Consider the following 20,941-nt stretch of genomic DNA (forward strand, 5'->3'; position numbering starts at 1 on the left):
CGTTTGGGCTGAAGGAGCCCCTCCGGAGTCTGTACACACCCCCAGTGAGCGCAAGTATCTACTGAGTGCGAGTGCCGAGTGCGAGTACCGAGTGTCGAGTGATGAGTGACTGTGAGAAATGAGTGGCTGTGAGGAAAGAGTGACTGTGAGGAAAGAGTGACTGTGAGGTTGGAGTGATTGGGAGGACTGAGTGACTGTTACTCTAAGAGGATGTATTGATTTCATTATTTGCTGTATTTCAGCTGTCATATATCACTATTTTTGGAAATTTCGAAAAAACATTATGTTACACCCTATGTTTTCATACGTGAAAGTACAAGTACGCCATAAATAAATTGATATAAGATCGGAAATGAGATGTTACGTCCCGCATTTTCGTACGTTGAAGTTTTGTCATAAGTTAATCAATGTAAGCTCGGGAATGAGATTATTTTGAGGTTATAAGCATTATTCTATTGCAAACAAGGGATAAGTAAATTCGTGAAGGTGAGATGGTAAGCAAATCGAAGAAAATGAGTTTCGACGAAGCTTGGCAATTTGGGATAAAATACGGACCGAGCTATAATATCCGATATTTATGGACTAGTGCCATAAAAGGTACTACATGACCATGATAGTAAGATGTATAATTTGTATTAAAAGTGAGTAGTATTTTAATTAATTTAGGATAATTCTTAATTATGTGGGTAATTGATTAATTATTGGATAATGGGATATTACCTAGTTAATTAATAATTAGTGGTTGTCTTTTGTATAAAGACTAAGGTCTTTGGATAAGAATTAAATTAACCAACGTGGTAGCCACATACAAATGCATTAAGTGATTCATATACACATTACGTGACTCATATACATTAAGTGGCAGGAAGGTGTCCATTAAAGTGATTCAACCCCTCCATTAAAGTGATTCAACCAGTGATTCACCCTCTCTTTAGCCTTCATAACGTGATTTGCATACCTATAATCACTTTAACACATGCAAACACATATATAATATACCAAAAGGGGAAAATACTCATTAAACTCAAAATACAACACTACTTCTTTTGGTAAAATACAACACTGCTTGTTCTTATTTGACAATGGTAGGTGTGGTCTAATTAAGAGTATAAGAGCTCTATATGCGTGCCTCTTGAGTAGTGTCTGATCTGTATCAGTGCTGGAATCCTGTGGCACTTGAAGCCTAATATTTGTTAAGCCTGTAATGATTATCAACTTCTAGAGATGATTGGATATTATTATGTTAAAGCCGCCATGTAATTAGACCACGCAAATGACCATAGATGTTATACCCACAACGGTTTCCTCCGGATGATAGAAATTTGGAGATTTTATCGTAATAAAGTAAGGTGGAAGAAGACTAGTTTTGGCATACAAGATGGAGGGGATTGTTCATGGATACAAGTAGAAAGTTGGCGTTAAAGGTATGTTAAGGCTATCCCTTATTTCTTTTAGCATGATCTATACGATACAAACGAAATGAGAAAATGTACAACTTCCATAAATGACTCTATTCGTAAAAATGCTAGAGATGCCTATGTTCTTGATTCTCCATGTGTCCTATTATTTTATCATCTGTTCATGGATCTCAGAAAATACGTAAGTTGATAAAGTTTATTTCATGATATTAATCAAAGACAATGGTCTTATGACACCCCGGAAGATTTTATTGACGTACTTCTCATGCATTGCATTCATTTACATTGACCCATGATCAGATGGCATTATATACGCGTATATATGTATATATATATATATATATATATATATATATATATATATATATATATATATATGTGTGTGTGTGTGTGTGTGTGTTGTTAATATTGAGGGGAGGGGGATATTAAAAAAGGTTACGGCGTTATATATGCACCACCACCTGATCAGCTGGTATACGTTGATGATTTTGCCCGCAGTGATCGAGATGATATGATGGGATGCCCTTAGAGGCCTGATGATGTTATGAAATATGTAACTATGCACGACATGACATTCATACGCATATGCATGACACTATAATTATTTCATGATTTACAGAGTTATCCAGAATTACAGGTTGAGTCATTTACTCTATATTTCTTCCATGTCTGTCATGTACTTATTTATGTGCCTTACATACTTGGTACATTATTCGTACTAGCGTCCCTTTTGCCTGGGGACACTGCGTATCATGCCCGCAGGTCATGATAGACAGGTCGAGAGTCCTCCAAATAGGCTATCAGCTCAGCGGAAGGTGTTGGTGCGCTCTATTTGCTCCGGAGTTGCTTATGTGGTCAGTATGATTAGGACATGTACTGATTAGTATGGCGGGGCCCTGTCCCGACTTTATGATATTTATGTACTCTTAGAGGCTTGTAAACAAATATCGTGTACGTGAAAGATTGTACGGCCGTGTCGACCTATGTTTTGAGTTTATAAATGATCATGTTGGCCTATTAGGCCCGTATGTCACATGTATATGATGATGTAATAAGAAAGATATATTACGTTAGTACTCGGTTATGTAAGGTACCGGATGCCCGTCGCGGCCCATCGGTTTGGGTCGTGACATATTATTGTCTGTTTCAGTCAAATTTGTTATGAAATTACTATGAATTTCTAAATGTTGAACTTGAGAGCATGCCTACCCTTTTATGTGGAAAAGTACTGTATTTGGACTTAGCTGTGAAGCTAGTCACTACCTTCAGTTCTTATTTATTATTATTACTTACTGAGTTGGTTGTACTCATACTATACCATGTACTTCGTGTGCAGATCCAGGTGATCCCGAACACAGTGGGTATTGATTCTTTCACACAATTGATTTTCCGAAGATTCAGAGGTAGCTGCTATGTTTTGCAGACCTTGTCTTTCCTCCCCTATCCTTTTGTTTATTATATTTGGTCTCAGATTATTATAGATCGGGTTTCCCAAATTTGTAATGTATAGATACTCATGTACTCACTGACACCAGATTTTGGGAGTGTGTTTATTTCTAATATTTGTAGGATTTACTCTTAAACTTAATTATTATGTTTTCAGTATTTAAAAGAAATTATGGGTTATTGATGTTGTCGGCTTGCCTAGTATCGAGATAGGCGCTATCACGACGGTTGAGATTTTGGGTCGTGACAGTCATATATCTAAAGAAAGGTTAGAACGATTAGTAAAGAATGAGATTCTTATGAATCTAAATTTTACTGATCTTAATATATGTTTGGATCGCATTAAGGAAAAGCAAACCAAGCATAGTAAAAAAGGTGCCACAAGAAGTACCCAGCTTTTTAAAATTATACACACCAATATTTGTGGACCCTTTGATGTTCCATCTTTTAGTGGAGAAAAATATTTTATCACTTTTATCGATGATTCTTCATGTTATGGATACATCTATTTGCTGAAAGAAAAATCTCATACTACTAGAAATTAAGCCTATGGCAACCCTTTCAAAACCGTACCTATAGATACTGTAACCATTTGTGACGGTTTGTGATGCATTCCAAGATTCAGCGTTACAATAGGTCATCTGGAACTGTTAATTGTAACGGTTTCAAAACCGTCTCCGTATATGGCTATTGTAACGGTTATAACTGCAACCATCGACCAGTCTATGGGAACGATTTTCTGTTGTATTGGAACAGTTATAAACCATTGTGTTATAATTATAATAACAATTTTTTAAGTCTATTGTGACGGTTTTCATGGTATATTGTAACGATTTTGTTATATATTGGAACAATTACATGTATCCTATTGCAACGGATATTGCAACATATTGCAACGGTTATTAGAGGGCTGCTATTGTTGTTTGCTAGTTCTATTGGAACAATTATATTGTCTATTGCAGCAATTCACTATTGTAATTTTTAATATTTATGGAAGCAAAATGAGGAATATTTTCCTATGCAATGAAATTTTATACACCATAACTTTTAGAAACCATGAAATAAGATTAAAATATCTAACTCGCATTATCCATATACAAAAACAAAATATGAATACATTGTTTGATCAACAATTCAAAAGTCAAAATAAATGAGTTTTAATTTGCATACAAAAAGTTCTAAACTAAAATATGCTTGAACATGATGATAGAAAGTCTAACAACGATCAACAAAACTCAAGTAAGGTCTTCATCACTACTTTCATCCGCAATCGATGCACCTACAAAATTCAATCAGAAATAATTAAACGAAGAAAATTTTAAGATAATTGAATAACAAAGTGTTGAATGACCAATTTGTAACTTAAAAAATTTCTAACTCTCTAAATTTTTAAAATATTTGGCAGAGTATCCTTTGTAAATACGACTATCCCAAAAATTTTAACCTGCTCAAAATAACATTATGTTATACACAAGAATAATTTTCAACTCTCCCGTCTGTTACAATGATATTTAATTTCTTTAACAACATACAACAAACCAGAATCAACAACAGACAAACCATATCAAACAACTCTCCAGTCTGTTATTTTTTAAGCAACAATCTGCCTTAACATCTTCGAACACTATTACATCACAAAACAACATCACAACTAAATTATTCAATGAGTTGATTCAAAACAAGAAGACAAGGGAGCAACTTTATAGTGAAACTACTCTATAACTCTCATAAAGTTAAGGAAATTATCCACTGCTAACAATCAGTCACTAATCAACCATGGTTACTTTGGATTTGTCCAGAACTGCTACACTAAGTCAAGTTAGACTATCAAAGTTCTGAATACAAAGCTATAAGGGATGTGGTTTCGATATGGGTATAAGAAGTGAGTGGGAGATATGAGCAAGATCAAACAACTCTACTAGTGGCACTGTTGGCCAACCAGACTACTCGCCATCCCAAGGAGTGATAAGGCAGAAAGCAAAGATATTAATTAGTCCCCTTTGGGAGGCCATTCTGGACAGATGGGAACCCTCATAAGAATACAATCCCACTTTCTACTGGGGCAATATGCATCTGATAGTAAATGAATTTGATTCTGAATGTGACACATGCCAAAGAGTCAGGACTAAAAGTATTCCTTATCCTGGACTATTCCAACCTTTACTAATAGCTCAAAAAACTCGAAAATCAATTAACATGGATTTATTGAAGGTCTTCCAACATAAGAAAGAAAGGATACCATACTTGTGATATGGAAAGATTCACAAAGTATGGCATTTCATTGGTCTCAAACACCCCTACACTCAGGTGCCACTCCCACCTTGAGCAGATGAAGCTTCTCCCAATGAATTATCACCCAATGCCGCTAGAATAATGTTAGCATCAATATCAATTCTTGAACGCTAAAGTCGTGCAAGGACATCTGCAACAACTTCTTGACGGATAGTTGCCTTTTGTTCCTCATATTTTTCCTCCATTCTTTGTATCTTCTCCTCCAATTTTTGTATAGAATTTGAAGAGGGTTCAAAACATCCTACTTTCTCTCTCAAAGAAGTTCTTGTGACCCCATGTCCATATAATCTCAGACGTCCCGGATGTTCAGGTCCCATGACAGATGCAAATGCCTCTACGAACTCATTGCCATTTTCGTTTTGTTGTGCTTCAATTTCCTCCATTTCAACCTACAAAGCAAATTCAAAAAAATATAATTCAAGTAAATAAAAAGTAAACAAATAGAAACAAATAATTGATCTCGATATAACATTAGTTAAATATAATTCGCACAATTTTACTAGTTGTATCTTCATCTGAGGACTTGTATGATCGCCCAACTTTTCTTTTTCTTGTAGCTACAAAGACTTCCTTTGCTGATAAAGGATCGGAAGTTTCCTTGTCGTTTTCCTAGTTACATGAAAGTGAGTTAGTATTCCTAGTGATCTGCCATGAACTAAACAAAATCTAAAACTGAAATTTTTTTTGCCATGATTTGCTAGTTACACGCCAACTTAGAGCGAACTAAAGTAAAATTTCTTTTTCCAGCATTGTAAGAATTCTTCAACATTTTCTGATTCTCAATGTTAGTTTTAGACATTTTCTGCAAACAGAAAGAAACATCAAACAACAACTTACAAGTAGGACTTGAGAATTATATATTAAACACAATATAAGAGAAATGGAAGAACATTGAAAGAAAGAAAAAACAGCAGCAACGAGGAGTATATGCAGCAGTGTTGACAAAAACACCCAGCAATAGAATGTGTGGTGGTGGGATATAAAAGGGAAGAAAGTTGTGGTAGTGGGCTATAAAAAATCAGCAATAGATCTTGCTGTTGAATGTGCTGAAGAAAATCAAGGTAAAGATTTTTGTTCATTATACATTCATACATCAAAGAACACAATCCTCCTTTACAAAGATTTTTGTTCAATGCATAGTTTCTCCTTTATAAAAAGTCCATACTAGAAAAAGATTTAAACATGAAATTGATCTATTCTCAACAGCCCTTTCATCTATCCAAATCCACCAACTAAACTCCCAACGCAAGATAAAATGACAGGTATGACATCGAGTTATACAGTTTATACTGAACACAGATAAGGGAATAGGGATTTAACTAAGCATGGCGCACATAATATCAAATAGGCAGTTAAAACACGTAAGCATGCTCTTCTAGTATAAACTAAATAATTAAGCATATTAGTGCAATTTAATAAGAGAAGCAATTTATGATTTAAAAAGGATAAACAAGATTTTTACAATAACAGCCCGTGTACGTACTCATCACCTCACGTACACGGCGCCCGCACACCAAATAATATCAAGACATCCTAAGGGGAAAGTCTCCCACACAAGGTTAGGCAAGCCACTTACCTCGAACCGCTCAAATCACCTCGATAACACGTTCTTGCCACGAGTATCCGACTCCAAATGGCCCGAATCTATTCAGATAAATTTCATAATATAAATATAACTACAAATAACTAATTTAGCTAATTAATTCGAAGCTAAAGCATGAAATTAGGGAAAATGCCCAAAAAGTCACCCCGGGCCCACATCTCAAAATTGGGTAAAAGTCGCAAAATACGAACACCCATTCACTCACGAGTTTACTCATACCAAAATTGATCAAATCCGATACCAAAATCTCGATCAAAACCCCAAAATTCGGCCTAAGAATCTTTCTCAATTTTTCACCCCAAATTCAAAATTAAATGATGAAATCAATCATAAATTAGTGGAATATAACCATAAAGGAGTTAGGAATTATTACCCAAAAACTTCCTCCGAAAATCTCTCCAAATTTTGCCTTCTACTGAGCTCTCAATTAAATTTTTTATGTTATGAACTCAACCCTCATTTTTGAACCTTAAATTCTGCCCAGGTGCGTTCTTCTTCGCGAACGCGACATCACGATCGCGAACGCGATGAACAATCTTCCACTGGCCTAAAATTCCTCCTTCGCGAACGCGAGGGGAATCTCGCGAACGTGTACCTTCCACTGACGGACCCTTCGCGAACGCGGGAACCTCTTTGCGAACGTGTAGGCTTAATGCCTGAAGCTTCCTCTGCCCCATTCCTCTACGCGAACGCGAGGACCATATCGCGAACGCGTAGGCTTAAGGTCCCACACCTTCGAGAAAGTGGGAACAACATCGCGAACGCGAAGAACAACTTTACTGCCTTTCCCAGATGCTCTACGCGATCGCGAGACACCTCTCGCAAACGCGATGAAGGATTTTTCTGCAATAAAACACTAGAAATCTGCCACTTCTTTAAGTCCAAAGATGACTCGTTGAGCATCCAAAAGACACCTGAGGCTCTCGGGACCTCGACCAAACATACCAACCAATCTTAAAACACCATACGTACTTAGTCGAGCTCTCAAATCACATCAAACAATGCTAAAATCACGAATCACACTCCAATTCAAACTTAAAGAACTTGAAACTTCAAAATTCTACAACCGATGCCGAAACCTATTAAATCATATCCGATTGACCTCAAATTTTACACACAAGTCATAATAAATATTACGGACCTACTCTAACTTTCGGAATCGGAAAACGACCCCGATATCAAAAATTGCACTACCTATTTTCCCTTTCTTTATTGAGAGTTATGAGAGTAGAGAGGTTCATGACTGAGTGAGGCTGAGGGCATGTTTGTGAGGTATTGTACCTTATCACGTGAGTTATCTTTGCGTATTCTGATGTGATATGATGGCACGTCAGTTGTCCGTACGGGCCTTGATATGATATTATAGCACGTGAGTTGTTCGTGCAGCACGTGAGTTATCCGCGCGAATTATAGCGCTTGGGCTGTAGGAGCCCCTCATGAGTCTGAACACCCCTAGTGTATGAAAGTACCTATTGAGCGTGTGCATTGAGGGATGAGAGTTGAGTGTCGAGTTATTGAGGGTTCGAGTGCCAGTGTCTGTGAGGTTTCATCTATTTCACTTTGTTGCTGCATTTAGCTGATAATTGTCTCGCAGGAATTGGTAATTATGCAACTGATCTTATACTCATGTTTATTCTTAACTGTGAAAATTATCAACTGAATTGTTCTGTATAGCTCGTCACTACTTCTCAATTCCTTATTTATTGTTGTTACATAATGAGTTGGTTGTACTCATACTACACCCTACGCTACATGTGCAGATCCAGGAGTGTCTGCGCATGGAGACTGTTGATTCCAGGCCTGTTTGAGTTTCATATACTGCAAGGTAGCTGCCAGCGTCTATAAGACCTTATTACTCTTTCCATATTTCTTTCCATTTGTAATGATATTTAGACATTGGTTGTAATAGTTTTATATACTTAGACGCTCATGACTTGGTGACACCCCGATGTTTGGGGCTCGTTTTCTGCACTTCGTTTCCAATTTGAGTTTAACTTTGATTTTATGAAAACATTCCTGATATGGAAAGATTTACTTTCTTTTATATTTCGTTTGGAAGTATTTTTTGGAAGGTCGTCTTGCCTAGTACCACCGATAGGCGCCATCATGACACGTTAGGTTTCGGGTCGTGACAAGTTAGTATCAGAGCCTAGGTTACATAGGTCTCAAGAGTCATGAGCGGGTTAGTAGAGTCTTGCGGATCGGTACGGAGATGTCTGTACTTATCTTCGAGAGGCTGCAGAACCCTTAGGAAAATTTCACATTCTTGGATTCTTGTCGTGCGAATCTGTCTATTCTGGTAACTAAACACTTGTTGTTTCATTCTCTAACCGATGGTGAGGACTCGTGCTACCGGTCAGGAGGGCCAGGCACCAGTTCCATCAGCCATGGCCGCGAGAGGCTGAGGCCGCGGTAGAGGCCATGGTAGAGGCAGAGGTGTAGCCCGCACAACAGCTGGGATAGTACCTGCAGATCCACTAGTTGTCCCAGATTAAGACCAGATTCCAGTTATTGATGCACCAGCTCAGGCACCATATGTGCCTATTGTGATTCCAGGCCTTCAGGAGTCCTTAGCTCAGATTCTGACCGAGTGTACCAGTCTTGCTCAGGCGGTCTCTATTCCAACCGCAGCAGCTACTTCTCAGGCTGGGGGAGGTGCTCAAACTCCCGCTGCCCGCACACCAGAGCAGGTGGTATAGGGATTCCAGACACCGGGAGCACCACCAGCCCAGCCGGTTGCAGCTGCTCAAGATTATGTGGTTCCTGCTATGCCTGAGGTTGATCATCGTAGGTTGGAGAGGTTTGGGAGACTCCAGCCTCCACCTTTTAGTGGCACAGAGAGAGAGGATGCCCAGGACTTCTTGGACATGTGTCAGAGGATACTCTGTACAGCTGGTATTCTGGAGACTTGTGGGGTCTCATTCACTACCTTTCAGTTTTCTGGGGCTGCACTTAGATGGTGGGAGACTTACGAGAGGTGTAGTCCTGTTGGCGCAGCACCCCTTACTTGGAAGCAGTTCTCCGTGGTCTTTTGGAAACGTTCGTGCCTCAGTTCCGCAGAAAGGAGCTGCGTAGACAGTTTGAGCAGCTTCGCCAAGGTGATATGTCTGTGACGCAATATGAGATGTGATTCTCGAAGTTGGCCCGTCATGCTATCTGGTTGGTTCCCACAGATAAGGAGAGGATCATGAGGTTTTTCGATGGTCTCATTTTTCAGCTACGATTGCTTATGATCAGAGAGAGAGGGTGTTTGGTGCTACCTTTGATGAGGTTGTCAACATTGCTTGGCAGATTGAGATGGTTCGCGGTTAGGAGAGGGTTGAGAGGGAGGCCAAGAGGCCTTGTGGTCAGGGTGGATTCAGCGGTGCTCCTTCTGGGGTTCAGTTCCAGCACGGTAGAGGTCGTCATTTCAGACATGCTCAGTTAGCTCGGCCACTTCACCGTGGTGCATCATCTGGCCATGGTTCTCATAGTCATTAGCAGGGCCAGTCATCATTTAGTGCACTACCAGCATAGATTTCTCATCATGCCCCATTCACTCAAACATCCTCGGGCAGTTCTTTTGGGCATCAGGAGCAGCAGTTTCGTTAGAGGAGGGGTTGTTTTGAGTGCGTCGATTTTGGTCACATTATGAGAGATTGCCCTAGGTTATTGGGTGGGACTCCATAGCGGAGTACTCTGCCGATGGCACCAGCACCAATTTCTCCATCACCCGCCCAGCCAGCCAAGGGTGGAGCTCAGCCAGCTAGGGGTGGAGCTTAGTCAGCTAGGGGTCGCCTGAGAAGGGGAGGCAGATCAGGGGGTGGCCAGGCACGTTTCTATGCCCTCCCTGCCAAAACAAATGCTATTGCTTCATATGTTGTAATTACAGGTATTGTCTCAGTTTTTCACAGAGAAGCCTCTATATTATTTGACCCTGGTTCCACGTATTCATGCGTTTTCTCGTATTTTGCTCATTTTTTGGATATGCCCCATGAGTCTTTAGTTTCATCTGTTCATGTATCTACTCTTTTGGTTGATACTATTATTGTGGACCGCATATATCGGTCATGCGTGGTGACCATTGGGGGTCTGGAGAGCCGAGTGGATCTTTTGCTGCTTAGTATGGTCAATTTTGATATGATATTGGGTATGGATTAGTTATCTCCATGTCATGTTGTTCTAGATTATCATGCTAAGACTGTGACGTTGGCGATGCCGGGGCTGCCGAGGGTTGAGTGGAGCGGTTCTATAGACTATGTTCCCGGTAGAGTGATTTCATACTTGAAGGCTCAGTGGGTGGTTGAGAAGGGTTGTCTATCCTATTTGACTTTTGTGAGAGATGTTAGTGCAGAGACTCCTGCCATTGATTTTGTTCCGGTGGTATGGGATTTTTCAGATTAAGTGGTAAATGTTTTGGGAAACTTTGACAGAGGCAACTATCATAGTGGTAATAATTTTAACTCTATGGGACAGAGGCACCCAGGCTTTTCTTGGAGTTTACCAAGTGGTAGCATGAACTCATGCCAGCAGAATATCTGAGACCCCAGGGACAAGGAGCTCCAGGATTTCAGAATCAGCAGAGGCAGCAATACCAGCCTCTACAGTCTAATCAATATAGCATGGAAGATCTAATGAAAGCTTTCATTATTAAAACGGATGAGAGATTGGAAACTCATGGTGCATCTATTCGAAACTTAGAGAGGCAAGTGGGACAGATTGCTAGTCTGTCGTCTGAGAGGTCTCCAGGAACCCTCCCTATGGATACCGAAAGAAATCCAAAGGAAATAATAAATGCAGTGTTGTTGAGGAATGACAAAGTATTGCAAGATCCGTTGGTAGAAGAGAAGAGTGAGTTTACAAGAAATTAATTTAAGAATGAAGTGAGGGTAGAGCAAGAAGAAGAAGAAGAAGAAGAAGAAGAAGAAGAGAGGGTAAATATATGTCTGCTCTACCTTTCCCGCAGAAGCATAGAAGAGAGGAGTTGGACAAACAATTCGGGCGCTTTCTATTAGTGCTCAAGCAGGTGCATGTGAATATACCTTTCATGGAGGTGCTTTCACAGATGCCATCTTATGCTAAATTCTTGAAGGAGGTATTATCCAAAAAGCAAAAAGTGGAAGAGACATCGGTTGTCAAGCTCACAGAGCATTGTAGTGCCATTCTGCAAAATAAGCTCCCTAAAAAATGTGAAAATCCAAGGAATTTTACTATACCTTGCTCGTTAGGAAGCACTAAATTTAAAAATTATTTGTGTGATTCAATTGCTTCTATTAATCTTATGCCTTTGTCTATTTTCAGGAAATTAGAGGGAGATAATGGAGAAATCAGGTCGATACTTGTGTCCTTGCAGCTAACGGATCATACCACAATCATACCTGAAGGATTAATGGAAGATGTGCTAGTTGGGGTGGACAAATTTGTGTTCCCTGTGGACTTCATTGTGGTGAACATGGAGGAGAATTGGGATATCCCTCAGATTTTAGGAAGACCCTTCTTGGCTACGGGTAGAGCAATTCTGGATATTCAGGAAAGGCAGCTCATGCTTAGAGTGAGAGAGGAAAGGCCGATCTTCAAGATGGAAGGAGAAAGGGGGTCCCGAAAGGAGCAACTTGGAGAGAGTAAAACTAATAAGTGTAGAATGTACCTAGAGAAGGCCGAAAAGAAGCTCTCAGCATGGATGTGTGCATTGGGTCGGGCATGCAAAGGAGATCCTGACTTAGATTTAGACCCCAACTAGATGAATAAGGGAAGTTTCTTTTACCCCGTGCTTGTTATTTTTGTGTCATGTGGACATTTCACAATTTAAAATGTAGGGTGGGTGATGTAAATATGTACATTTGTGTTTGTTTTCGTTTCTTTTGAAAAAAAAAGTTTGACTTTTCCCGACGATGGAGTTCCTCGACTTTCTTCTTGAGGGATAAAAGTCGAAGAAGAAAAACATATTTTGTTTTTCTTAGGTAGTGTAACAATTTCCCCTTAGTTTTTCTTTGTGTTGCAGTTCTTTTTCAAGGGTTTTGCTTGAACCGGGTGTAGTTAATTTTTCTTTTATTAAGAATAGTGAAGTCCTATGATATGGTATTAAGTGGAGATGACTTTTCTTGACTTTGTTATGCCTTGAGAGTAGTGAGTTCTTTAGTTGTGATGCCTAGGATCAGTTCTTGACTCATGGATAGGCATCTTAAATTGTTTGATTGTGACTCAGCTTAATTTCTTTGACTAAAGAGTCGGGATAAATCCGGTTCTAAGTGATTTGTGTGCATGTGCATGTCAGTTGATGTCTCGAACTTGCCCCGTGTGTTTGCAAAGCAAAATAATAGTTTTGTTCTGTCTAGGAATTGATAGAGGCGTTTCTTTGTGAGCCAGATATATGCTTTTACCCACCTAACTAATGTGTATCATAGTTAGCCCCTTTGAGCCTGTAATCCTATTTCTTTGGCAACCACACTACAAGTCTGGCCCCTATTATTTGAATTGACTATCTGTTTGAATCTTTTACCTCTCTTGAGCACTTGAATTTGTTATAAGCTTGTAAAAGCTAAGTAAAGGTATGATCAGGTTTTTGAGTGGAACTATTAAGAAGGAGAAAGGTGCACTATGTGAAAAAATTGTGCCACTTGTAGGGAATTGAAAAAAGAAGAAGAGAAAATCAGAATCTAGAAAAAGAAAAAAAATGTTTGTGTTTGTATATGTTATAAAGAAAATTATTCCTTGCTAGTGGTAAATCTTTCTTTGTTTGTGCTTAAAGAAATTAAGATCTTGGTGTTAATATGATGTGAAGGTTAGGATGTGGTTCAACACAAGTGTGGTTTTAAATTGTGAAATTATAAATATTAAAGTGCTTAGGGAGGTGTAGTCACTATATCCAAATGTATCCTACCCGTCCCGCAGTCTACATTACAACCAAAATAAAGTCCTACTTGATCTTTGACTGAATTAGCTCAATTAGTAGAGTATTACACTACGGTAAAGACTTTGATACATTCTCTGTGGCGCATAAATTTTATTTCTGAGAGTGAGTTAATTCTGTCTATCCAGAGTTCCTATTTGTTCGTGAATTTTATTGTGTAGAACTACTCTCTATTGTTTGTGTGAAGGCACATGATTTGCGAATATAAGGTAAAGTCTTTGACCTCTGTGTTAGATTAAATGAGCAGGTTGTGAAAAATGTGTGGTGCTTTGAGTCGAGTGTTGAGGCTAGGGTATTATGATATGGTACTTAGTTTGTTTTAAATATTCTTGGTATGATGCATTAGGGAAGTTGTTTTATGAGAAGGTCATTTCTATGTGAAGTGTAGTTTGATTGCTCGAGGATGAGCACTGGTTTAAGTGCGGGGTGTTGATGGTAGGCTAGAATCACGTGTTTTAGCCACATTTTGCACTCTAATTACTGCACTTTGAGCGTGTTTGAGCTTATATGATGGTGATTTGCACTTATTACGTGGTTTATGCTTTGTAGGAGATGATTCTGAGTTAAGAAGATGTTATGGAGCTAAATCGAATAATTTGGAGCTTTGAAGTCTGAGTAAAAGCCCAAGGAATTAAATCGGGATCGTGGACCATCGTTGCATACGAAAGTTCGAAGAAAGAGCAAGGGCTAGAGAAAAATGTACTAGTGTGTCGCATTAGGTGTGGCATTAAGCGTCGCATTAGTACAGAATTTCGTCAAAAGTTTGAGAAGTTCAGAGATTTGAAGTTTTTGGGTTTGACAAAAAAATACACTAATGCTACGCATAGCGCGTGGCATAGTGCGAGGCATTAGTACAAAATTTTGCCAGACAAGCTAAGTTCAGAGAGTTTACAACCGAGCAAATTGCACTAATGCGACATACCCTGCGTAGCACTGTGCGACGCATGAAGTGTAAAATATTTGTAGGTTTTTCCACTTCGGCACAAAGAGGGTAGTTTTGTCCGTGTTCGTTCCTTCTTGGTATAAATACACTGGAAACGCATTTTTGAAGGGACTTTTGTCCTTGGAAGCTTTGGGAGAGCATTGGAGGCTACAAGAATCAGGATTTAGTCATATTTCCATCAATTCAATACTGGAGTTTGGATTGTAACATTAGATTGATGCTTCCTTATTCTTTATTTATATTTATGATGACTTCCTCCATGATTATGGAGTAGTTCGCTTTAGGGTTTGACGAATATGGTATTTTGATAAATATTTGCGGATTTTAACTCTAGTTCTTACTTGAATTCGTTTATGGAGTTTTGAATTGTTGCAACTTTATTCACCGGTTTATTTAATCGAAAGAGAAATATTTTGGTGATTATTTTTGCATTATTTTGTTTGGTTTAATACATTGATTCTCCTAAGTAATTGAAAGATCTCGTTGAATTTTTTATTAAATCAAGTTAGGAGAATATTCAAGAGACGTTTTCCTAAAGACTAATCCATTAACGCATGCTTGCATACTTTCACAGTGCTTATATTAGTTCACCTCGTAGAGTTAAGATTTAATCGAGAAAGGAGTCTTGACTACACGTTTGAACTAATGATCGAGTGAATTCGTGAGAATCATTAGAACATTAGAGTGCATTGAACTAGAGTTAAATCCCTAATAGTTGTCTTGCACCTATCCTGTCACGACCCTTATTCCTCACATTGATAAGAAACCAACTCTGCTAATATCTAATTCCTTGTAGTCAATTGTCAATTGCTTAACTTTTGTAGTTAATCGTAGTTCTTAATCAATCCAAATCAAGTTTTGATCATCGTGAATAGCAGTTAAACCAGAAATTACTAGAGCATTGTTTAAATCCAATCCTTGTGGAGACGATAATTGAACTATACCTATCTTTGGCTAGCGAGCATCAATTTCGTGTTGTGTTTTGCGCTCGTAACATTAGCGCACGAAAAATCGAAAAATGTTCTGAATTCCTATTTTGACATTGGTTTTAATAAAGATCCGGTTTCATTTTCACATGCTATAGAAAGTAATGAGTCTGAAAATGGATTGATGCCATGAAGGAAGAGTTAAAATTCATGGACTACAATAAAGTCTGGGATCTCGTTGAATTGTTGGAAAGTTATAAAAGAATCGGGTGTAGATGGGTCTTTAAGACCAAACGCGATTCAAATGGCAATATTGAACGATATAAAGTCAGACTTGTTGCCAAGGGTTATACTCAAAAAGAAGGCATTGATTATAAAGAGACCTTTTCACCGGTCTCAAAGAAAGTCTCGTTTAGAATTATTATGGCTTTGGTGGCTCATTATGATTTAGAGTTACACCAAATGGATGTGAAAACTGCCTTTCTTAATGGAGATCTCGAGGAGGAAGTTTATATGAACCAACTAGAGGGTTTCCAAACTAAAAGAAAAGGTCAAATGGTGTGTAAACTGAACAAATCAATATATGGACTTCAACAAGCCTCACGACAATGGTATATAAAGTTTAATGATACCATAACATCTTTTGGATTTGTGAAAAATACCGTTGATCGGTGTATATACCAAAAGATCAGTGGGAACAAGTTTATATTTTTAGTCCTATATATTGACGATATTCTACTTGCTGCTAATGATTTAAGCATATTGCACGAGACTAAAGATTTTCTCTTTAAGAATTTTGAAATGAAAGATATGCGTGAGGTATCCTATGTGATAGGAATAGAAATATTCCGTAAAATCTCACGAGGATTATTGGGATTGTCTCAGAAAGGATATATCGAAAGAGTGCTAGAGAGATTTAATATGAACAACTGTTCAGCATGAATTGTTCCAATTCAAAAAAGGAACAAATTTAGTCTCATGCAATGCCCTAAGAATGATGTAGAACGAAAAAAAATGGAAACAATTTCTTACTCTTTTATTGTTGGTAGTCTGATGTATGCTCAGACTTGAACAAGACCGGATATTAGTTTTGTGTTGGAATGCTAGGAAGATATCAGAGTAACCCAGGAATTAATCACTGGAAAGCTGCAAAGAAAGTTTTGAGGTACCTGAAAGGAACGAAGGATTACATGCTCATGTATAGGAGATCCAAGCATTTGGAAGTTGTTGGATACTCGGATTCAGATTTCGCTGGATGTATTGACATTAGAAAGTCCACATTTGGTTATATGTTCCAATTAGCTGAAGGAGAAATATCATGGAAGAGTGCCAAACAGTCTGTCATTGCTACATCCACGATGGAGGCAGAATTTGTGGCATGTTTTGAAGCCACAATTCATGCATTATGGCTGCGAAACTTCATTTCAGGACTTGGGGTTGTCGACACCATTACCAAGCCACTGAAAATTTACTGTGATAATTCCGCAGCAGTATTCTTCTCCGAGAATGATAAGTACTCCAAATGTGCCAAACATATGGAATTAAAGTACTTTACCGTCGAGGAGGAAGTTCAGAAACAAAGAGTGTCACTTGAGAATATTAGAATTGATCTCATGATTGCAGATCTGTTAACGAAAGGTTTACAACCAAAGATATTTAAAAAATATGTACATAGAATGGGTCTTGGCTGTATATATGATTGATGTATTTATGATGTTTTGACACTTTGAGCTCATTTATATATTTCTGATATATATTAATGATTTCCTGTTTCTCATAATAGTGTACACATTATTGTTTTGAGATATTAGAGGATAAGTTTCAATGAGACACTATTGTGTACCATAATATTTTATAGCTTATGGACCTAGTACGATGAGTTGCTAATGTTGTAGTATATGGAAGGGAGTATGTAGACAAATTATATATAACCGCCATAACTCACATTTAGTAGTTTATCGTATTATGGTATTTATGATGGACATTATATAAGAGATTTGTTTATGCGCAACTAATATTTATATTATTAAATATTAATACTATTTGATTATTGGGCCAAGTGGGAGAATGTACGTTTTCCTACGTGTGTGGCCCAATAAATTTAAGGTCCATAATTAATAATTAAATCTCATCCGTCCGATCGGTTACTTGATGGACGTACCGGATTAAGTGAGAACCTCTATAAATTGGTCATCTCCCTTAGGGTTATCGTATTTTATTTTTTCTCTTCCATCACTAAAGTCGGCGGTAACGAAAGGTAGGTTAAGGGACGAGAAACCAATTCCAATCAACGTTTCTGCTTCGTGATAATGACTTATGATTTAGGTATATTTTCTATAATAATTATATGTAAGATTGTTATGTTCAAGATCGTGATATGAATTAAAGTTTATACTTACAGTTACATGCAACTATTTTTTTAGTAATCTGTCTGTGTAAATAAATTTTACTATTGCGTGCATATAATTTATTGTGTCTTTTTCAAAACAATGAGCTCGTAGTAAAAGCTCATCACAAACTTTACACAACAATACAACAACTTCAATTACCACCAATTATGGCTGTCCAACGGGACGGGACAGGACGGGACGGGACAAAATTAACGGGACGGGACGGGATGACATTTAGCCGGGACGGTGGCGGGACGGAACGAAATGGGACGGGACAAACGGGATGAAACGGTAGGCCCATCCCGTCCCGCTAATAAACGGGACGGGACGGACGGTAGGCCCATCCCATCCCGCTAACAAACGAGATGGGACGGGACGGGACGGGTTCGCGGGCCTTAAGTGCCATTTTAAAAAAATTATTTAAGCATTGAGTTTGACAACGGATATTCTTTTGGCAATGACTAAGTTTTTAAAGTTTGCAACATCTAGTTTTTTGACTTATTCAATAAATTTAAAAATTAAACAAAAATTAGGAAACTAAGTAAAGAATTATAAAATATTAAAACAAAAGACTTGTAATAAAATATTCTAGCAATTATAAATATATAATAGAGTTATAATTTATTTAATATAATTTCGAGTGTAAGAGAATTCATAAAACAAATTCAACGCTTAGAGCCTTTTATTTTATTAATAGAACTTTCAAATCTCACATACAAATATAATTCTTTTGAAGAGCACCTAATCTATGCAGCCAACTTCTAGGAAGGGTTCTGTTTGAACTTTGAACTTTGAACTAGGCCACTTAGTAGCCAATAAAAAATTATCATACTAATATTTGTAAGCTCCTATATAACTTCGTTGTAACTTATCTATAATTTCTCTCGGACATTGTTCTGGAATTGGCAATGTTGATTGATGTTCCATGAGTTCCATTCCGTCATCGCTCCCAGTTCTAAGTATATCATTGTATTCTTCTTCTTCCCTAGTGGTTAATTTTTCAAAACCAAGATTTCTTCTTTCTGAATTAATCCAATCTCTGAATAATACGGAAATTTCTAGGCTGTCCTCCGCTAATGAATGTCTATGATCTCCAATTTGAAATCTTGCCGCGCTAAAAGCATTCTCCCATGCTACTGATGATGCTTGAATAGCAAGGATATCTCGGGTCATTATGGAAAGTGTTGGAAAAGCCTTGCCACGCTCCCTCCACCATGCCAAAAGTTGTTCGTTGCCTTCTTCGTCTTTAATACTTTCCAATCCTTGATTAAGATAAGAATCAAGTTCATCATCAATAGAGGAATCAAAACCTGTTATATCATCCATATCTTCCCATAGAACTTCTACTCTAGACTTAGAAGTAGAAGGAGCAGTTTCACCACCTGTTGTTTCCATAGATTTATATTTATCAAACATTGATCTAACATAAGAATATATGTTTGCTTGGCATTCTTCGAGAGATGGTTGTTCATTTTCTTGAATTGCTAAATTCTCATAAATTTTATGAACAAGTCCCTTTGCACCTCTTAATTTTAAAGATGGGTTAAGTATAGTAAAAATTAAATAAACTTGGGGAATATGGAAAATACTTTTTAAATTTTGTAATCATTTCATTAATGGCCGGTGCATAAGTTGGATTAGTTTTATACTTACCAAATACAACAGAAATTTCACAAATATACCATAATATTTGTGTAATAGTAGGATAATATATACCAAAAAATTATTTTGTAGCATAATAAAATTTTTCTAAAAATTTAGTAAGCTCTTTGATCTGATCCCAATCAGAATCAACAATTTGATCAGCGGGAATACCATTATGCATATTAAATACCTTTTGTATAGGCACCCGCTAACCATAAGCAACTTTAAGCATTTCATAAGTAGAATTCCACCTGGTACAAACATCTTTTGGAACTTTTCTATATGGAAGGTTAGCACTAGCACATTGTTGAGCAAATTCATGAATTCTACTCGCTTTATTAGCCCGAAAAATATAGCCGCAAGCATGTTGTACTTTACTACAAGCATCAGAAAATAAATTAATACCATCTTTTACAACCAAGTAAAAATATGACATGCACATCTAACATGAAAAATTATCGGATTAATTGGACAAAATCTAGTTCTTAAACTAGTTGCTGCAGTTGTGTTAGCAGAAGCACTATCTAAGGTGATAGTTAAAACTTTATCAATGAGTCCATATAAATCAAGTATTTGTAGAACAGTAGTTGCAATATATGCTCCAGTGTGTTTTGAATCAACAAATTTATAACCAATAATACGTTTTTGCATGTTCAAGTGATGATCAACCCAATGACATGTAACAGTTAAATAATCACAACCATTAGGACTACGACCTATATCAGATGTGATGGACACTTTACAATCTAAGTAAAAAAATACACAACGAATATACTGAAGATATTCGGTTTGAAATTTAAAAACATCATTTCTAACTATAGTCTTAGGAAAGGTAAAAGGTAAGCCACATACAGCTACCATTTTTGCTAAGTTCTCACGATCTCTATCTTTGTTATATGAGCGTAAAATCGTACCAGAAGCAGGGTCAAGCTGTTGTTGTAAAAAATTAGAACCCCCGCCAGATATACTAGGAGTGCTAGTACCAGTGCTAGGATCCGGTATTTGTCCGGCTTCTATTTTAGCTTGTATCCATAAATCTTTGTGGTCCCTACCTAAGTGCCTAGATAAGCCCCCCGTCCCACCACTTTTGGTGTGCACAAATCGTTGCTTACATATTTTACATGTAGCACGTTGATTGACTTTATCATGTTTAAAAAATTTCCATACAAGTGATGTTTTGGGACGTTCACCCTTAGGCTTACCCCTTACAGGAGGTACAGGGGGTAAAGCTCCAGATCGAGATTGACTCTGAGTTGGAGCTTGTGTTACGGGACTAGTGGGTGTTTCATCTAATTCTTCTTCCTCATTTTCTTCATCCTCATTTTCTTCGTCCTCAATAAAAATATCCTTGCCAAATTGTCTTTGTAAAGTTTCATGATCTAGTTGTTCT

At 37.7% G+C, this 20,941-nt stretch overlaps 1 protein-coding gene and 1 long non-coding RNA gene across 3 annotated transcripts; both read left to right on the forward strand.

Annotated features, from left to right (window-relative positions):
* The first annotated feature begins 1,036 nt into the window (after nucleotides 1–1,036).
* Nucleotides 1,037–3,006, forward strand: LOC138908801 (uncharacterized). 2 transcript variants are annotated; one of them, XR_011415209.1, is made up of 2 exons: nucleotides 1,037–1,424; nucleotides 2,755–3,006. It is a non-coding gene; the product is annotated as an uncharacterized lncRNA (long non-coding RNA). The 2 variants fall into 2 exon arrangements; XR_011415210.1 differs by lacking the exon at nucleotides 2,755–3,006 and adding an exon at nucleotides 2,141–2,446.
* An 8,674-nt stretch (nucleotides 3,007–11,680) lies between these two features.
* On the forward strand, nucleotides 11,681–12,478 carry LOC108948834 (uncharacterized). Its single transcript, XM_070198960.1, has one exon. The coding sequence runs from the start codon at nucleotides 11,681–11,683 to the stop codon at nucleotides 12,476–12,478; it is 798 nt and encodes a 265-aa protein (XP_070055061.1).
* The last annotated feature ends 8,463 nt before the right edge of the window (nucleotides 12,479–20,941 follow it).

Source organism: Nicotiana tomentosiformis, chromosome 3 (genome assembly GCF_000390325.3).
Source record: "Nicotiana tomentosiformis chromosome 3, ASM39032v3, whole genome shotgun sequence".
Lineage (NCBI taxonomy): Eukaryota > Viridiplantae > Streptophyta > Magnoliopsida > Solanales > Solanaceae > Nicotiana > Nicotiana tomentosiformis.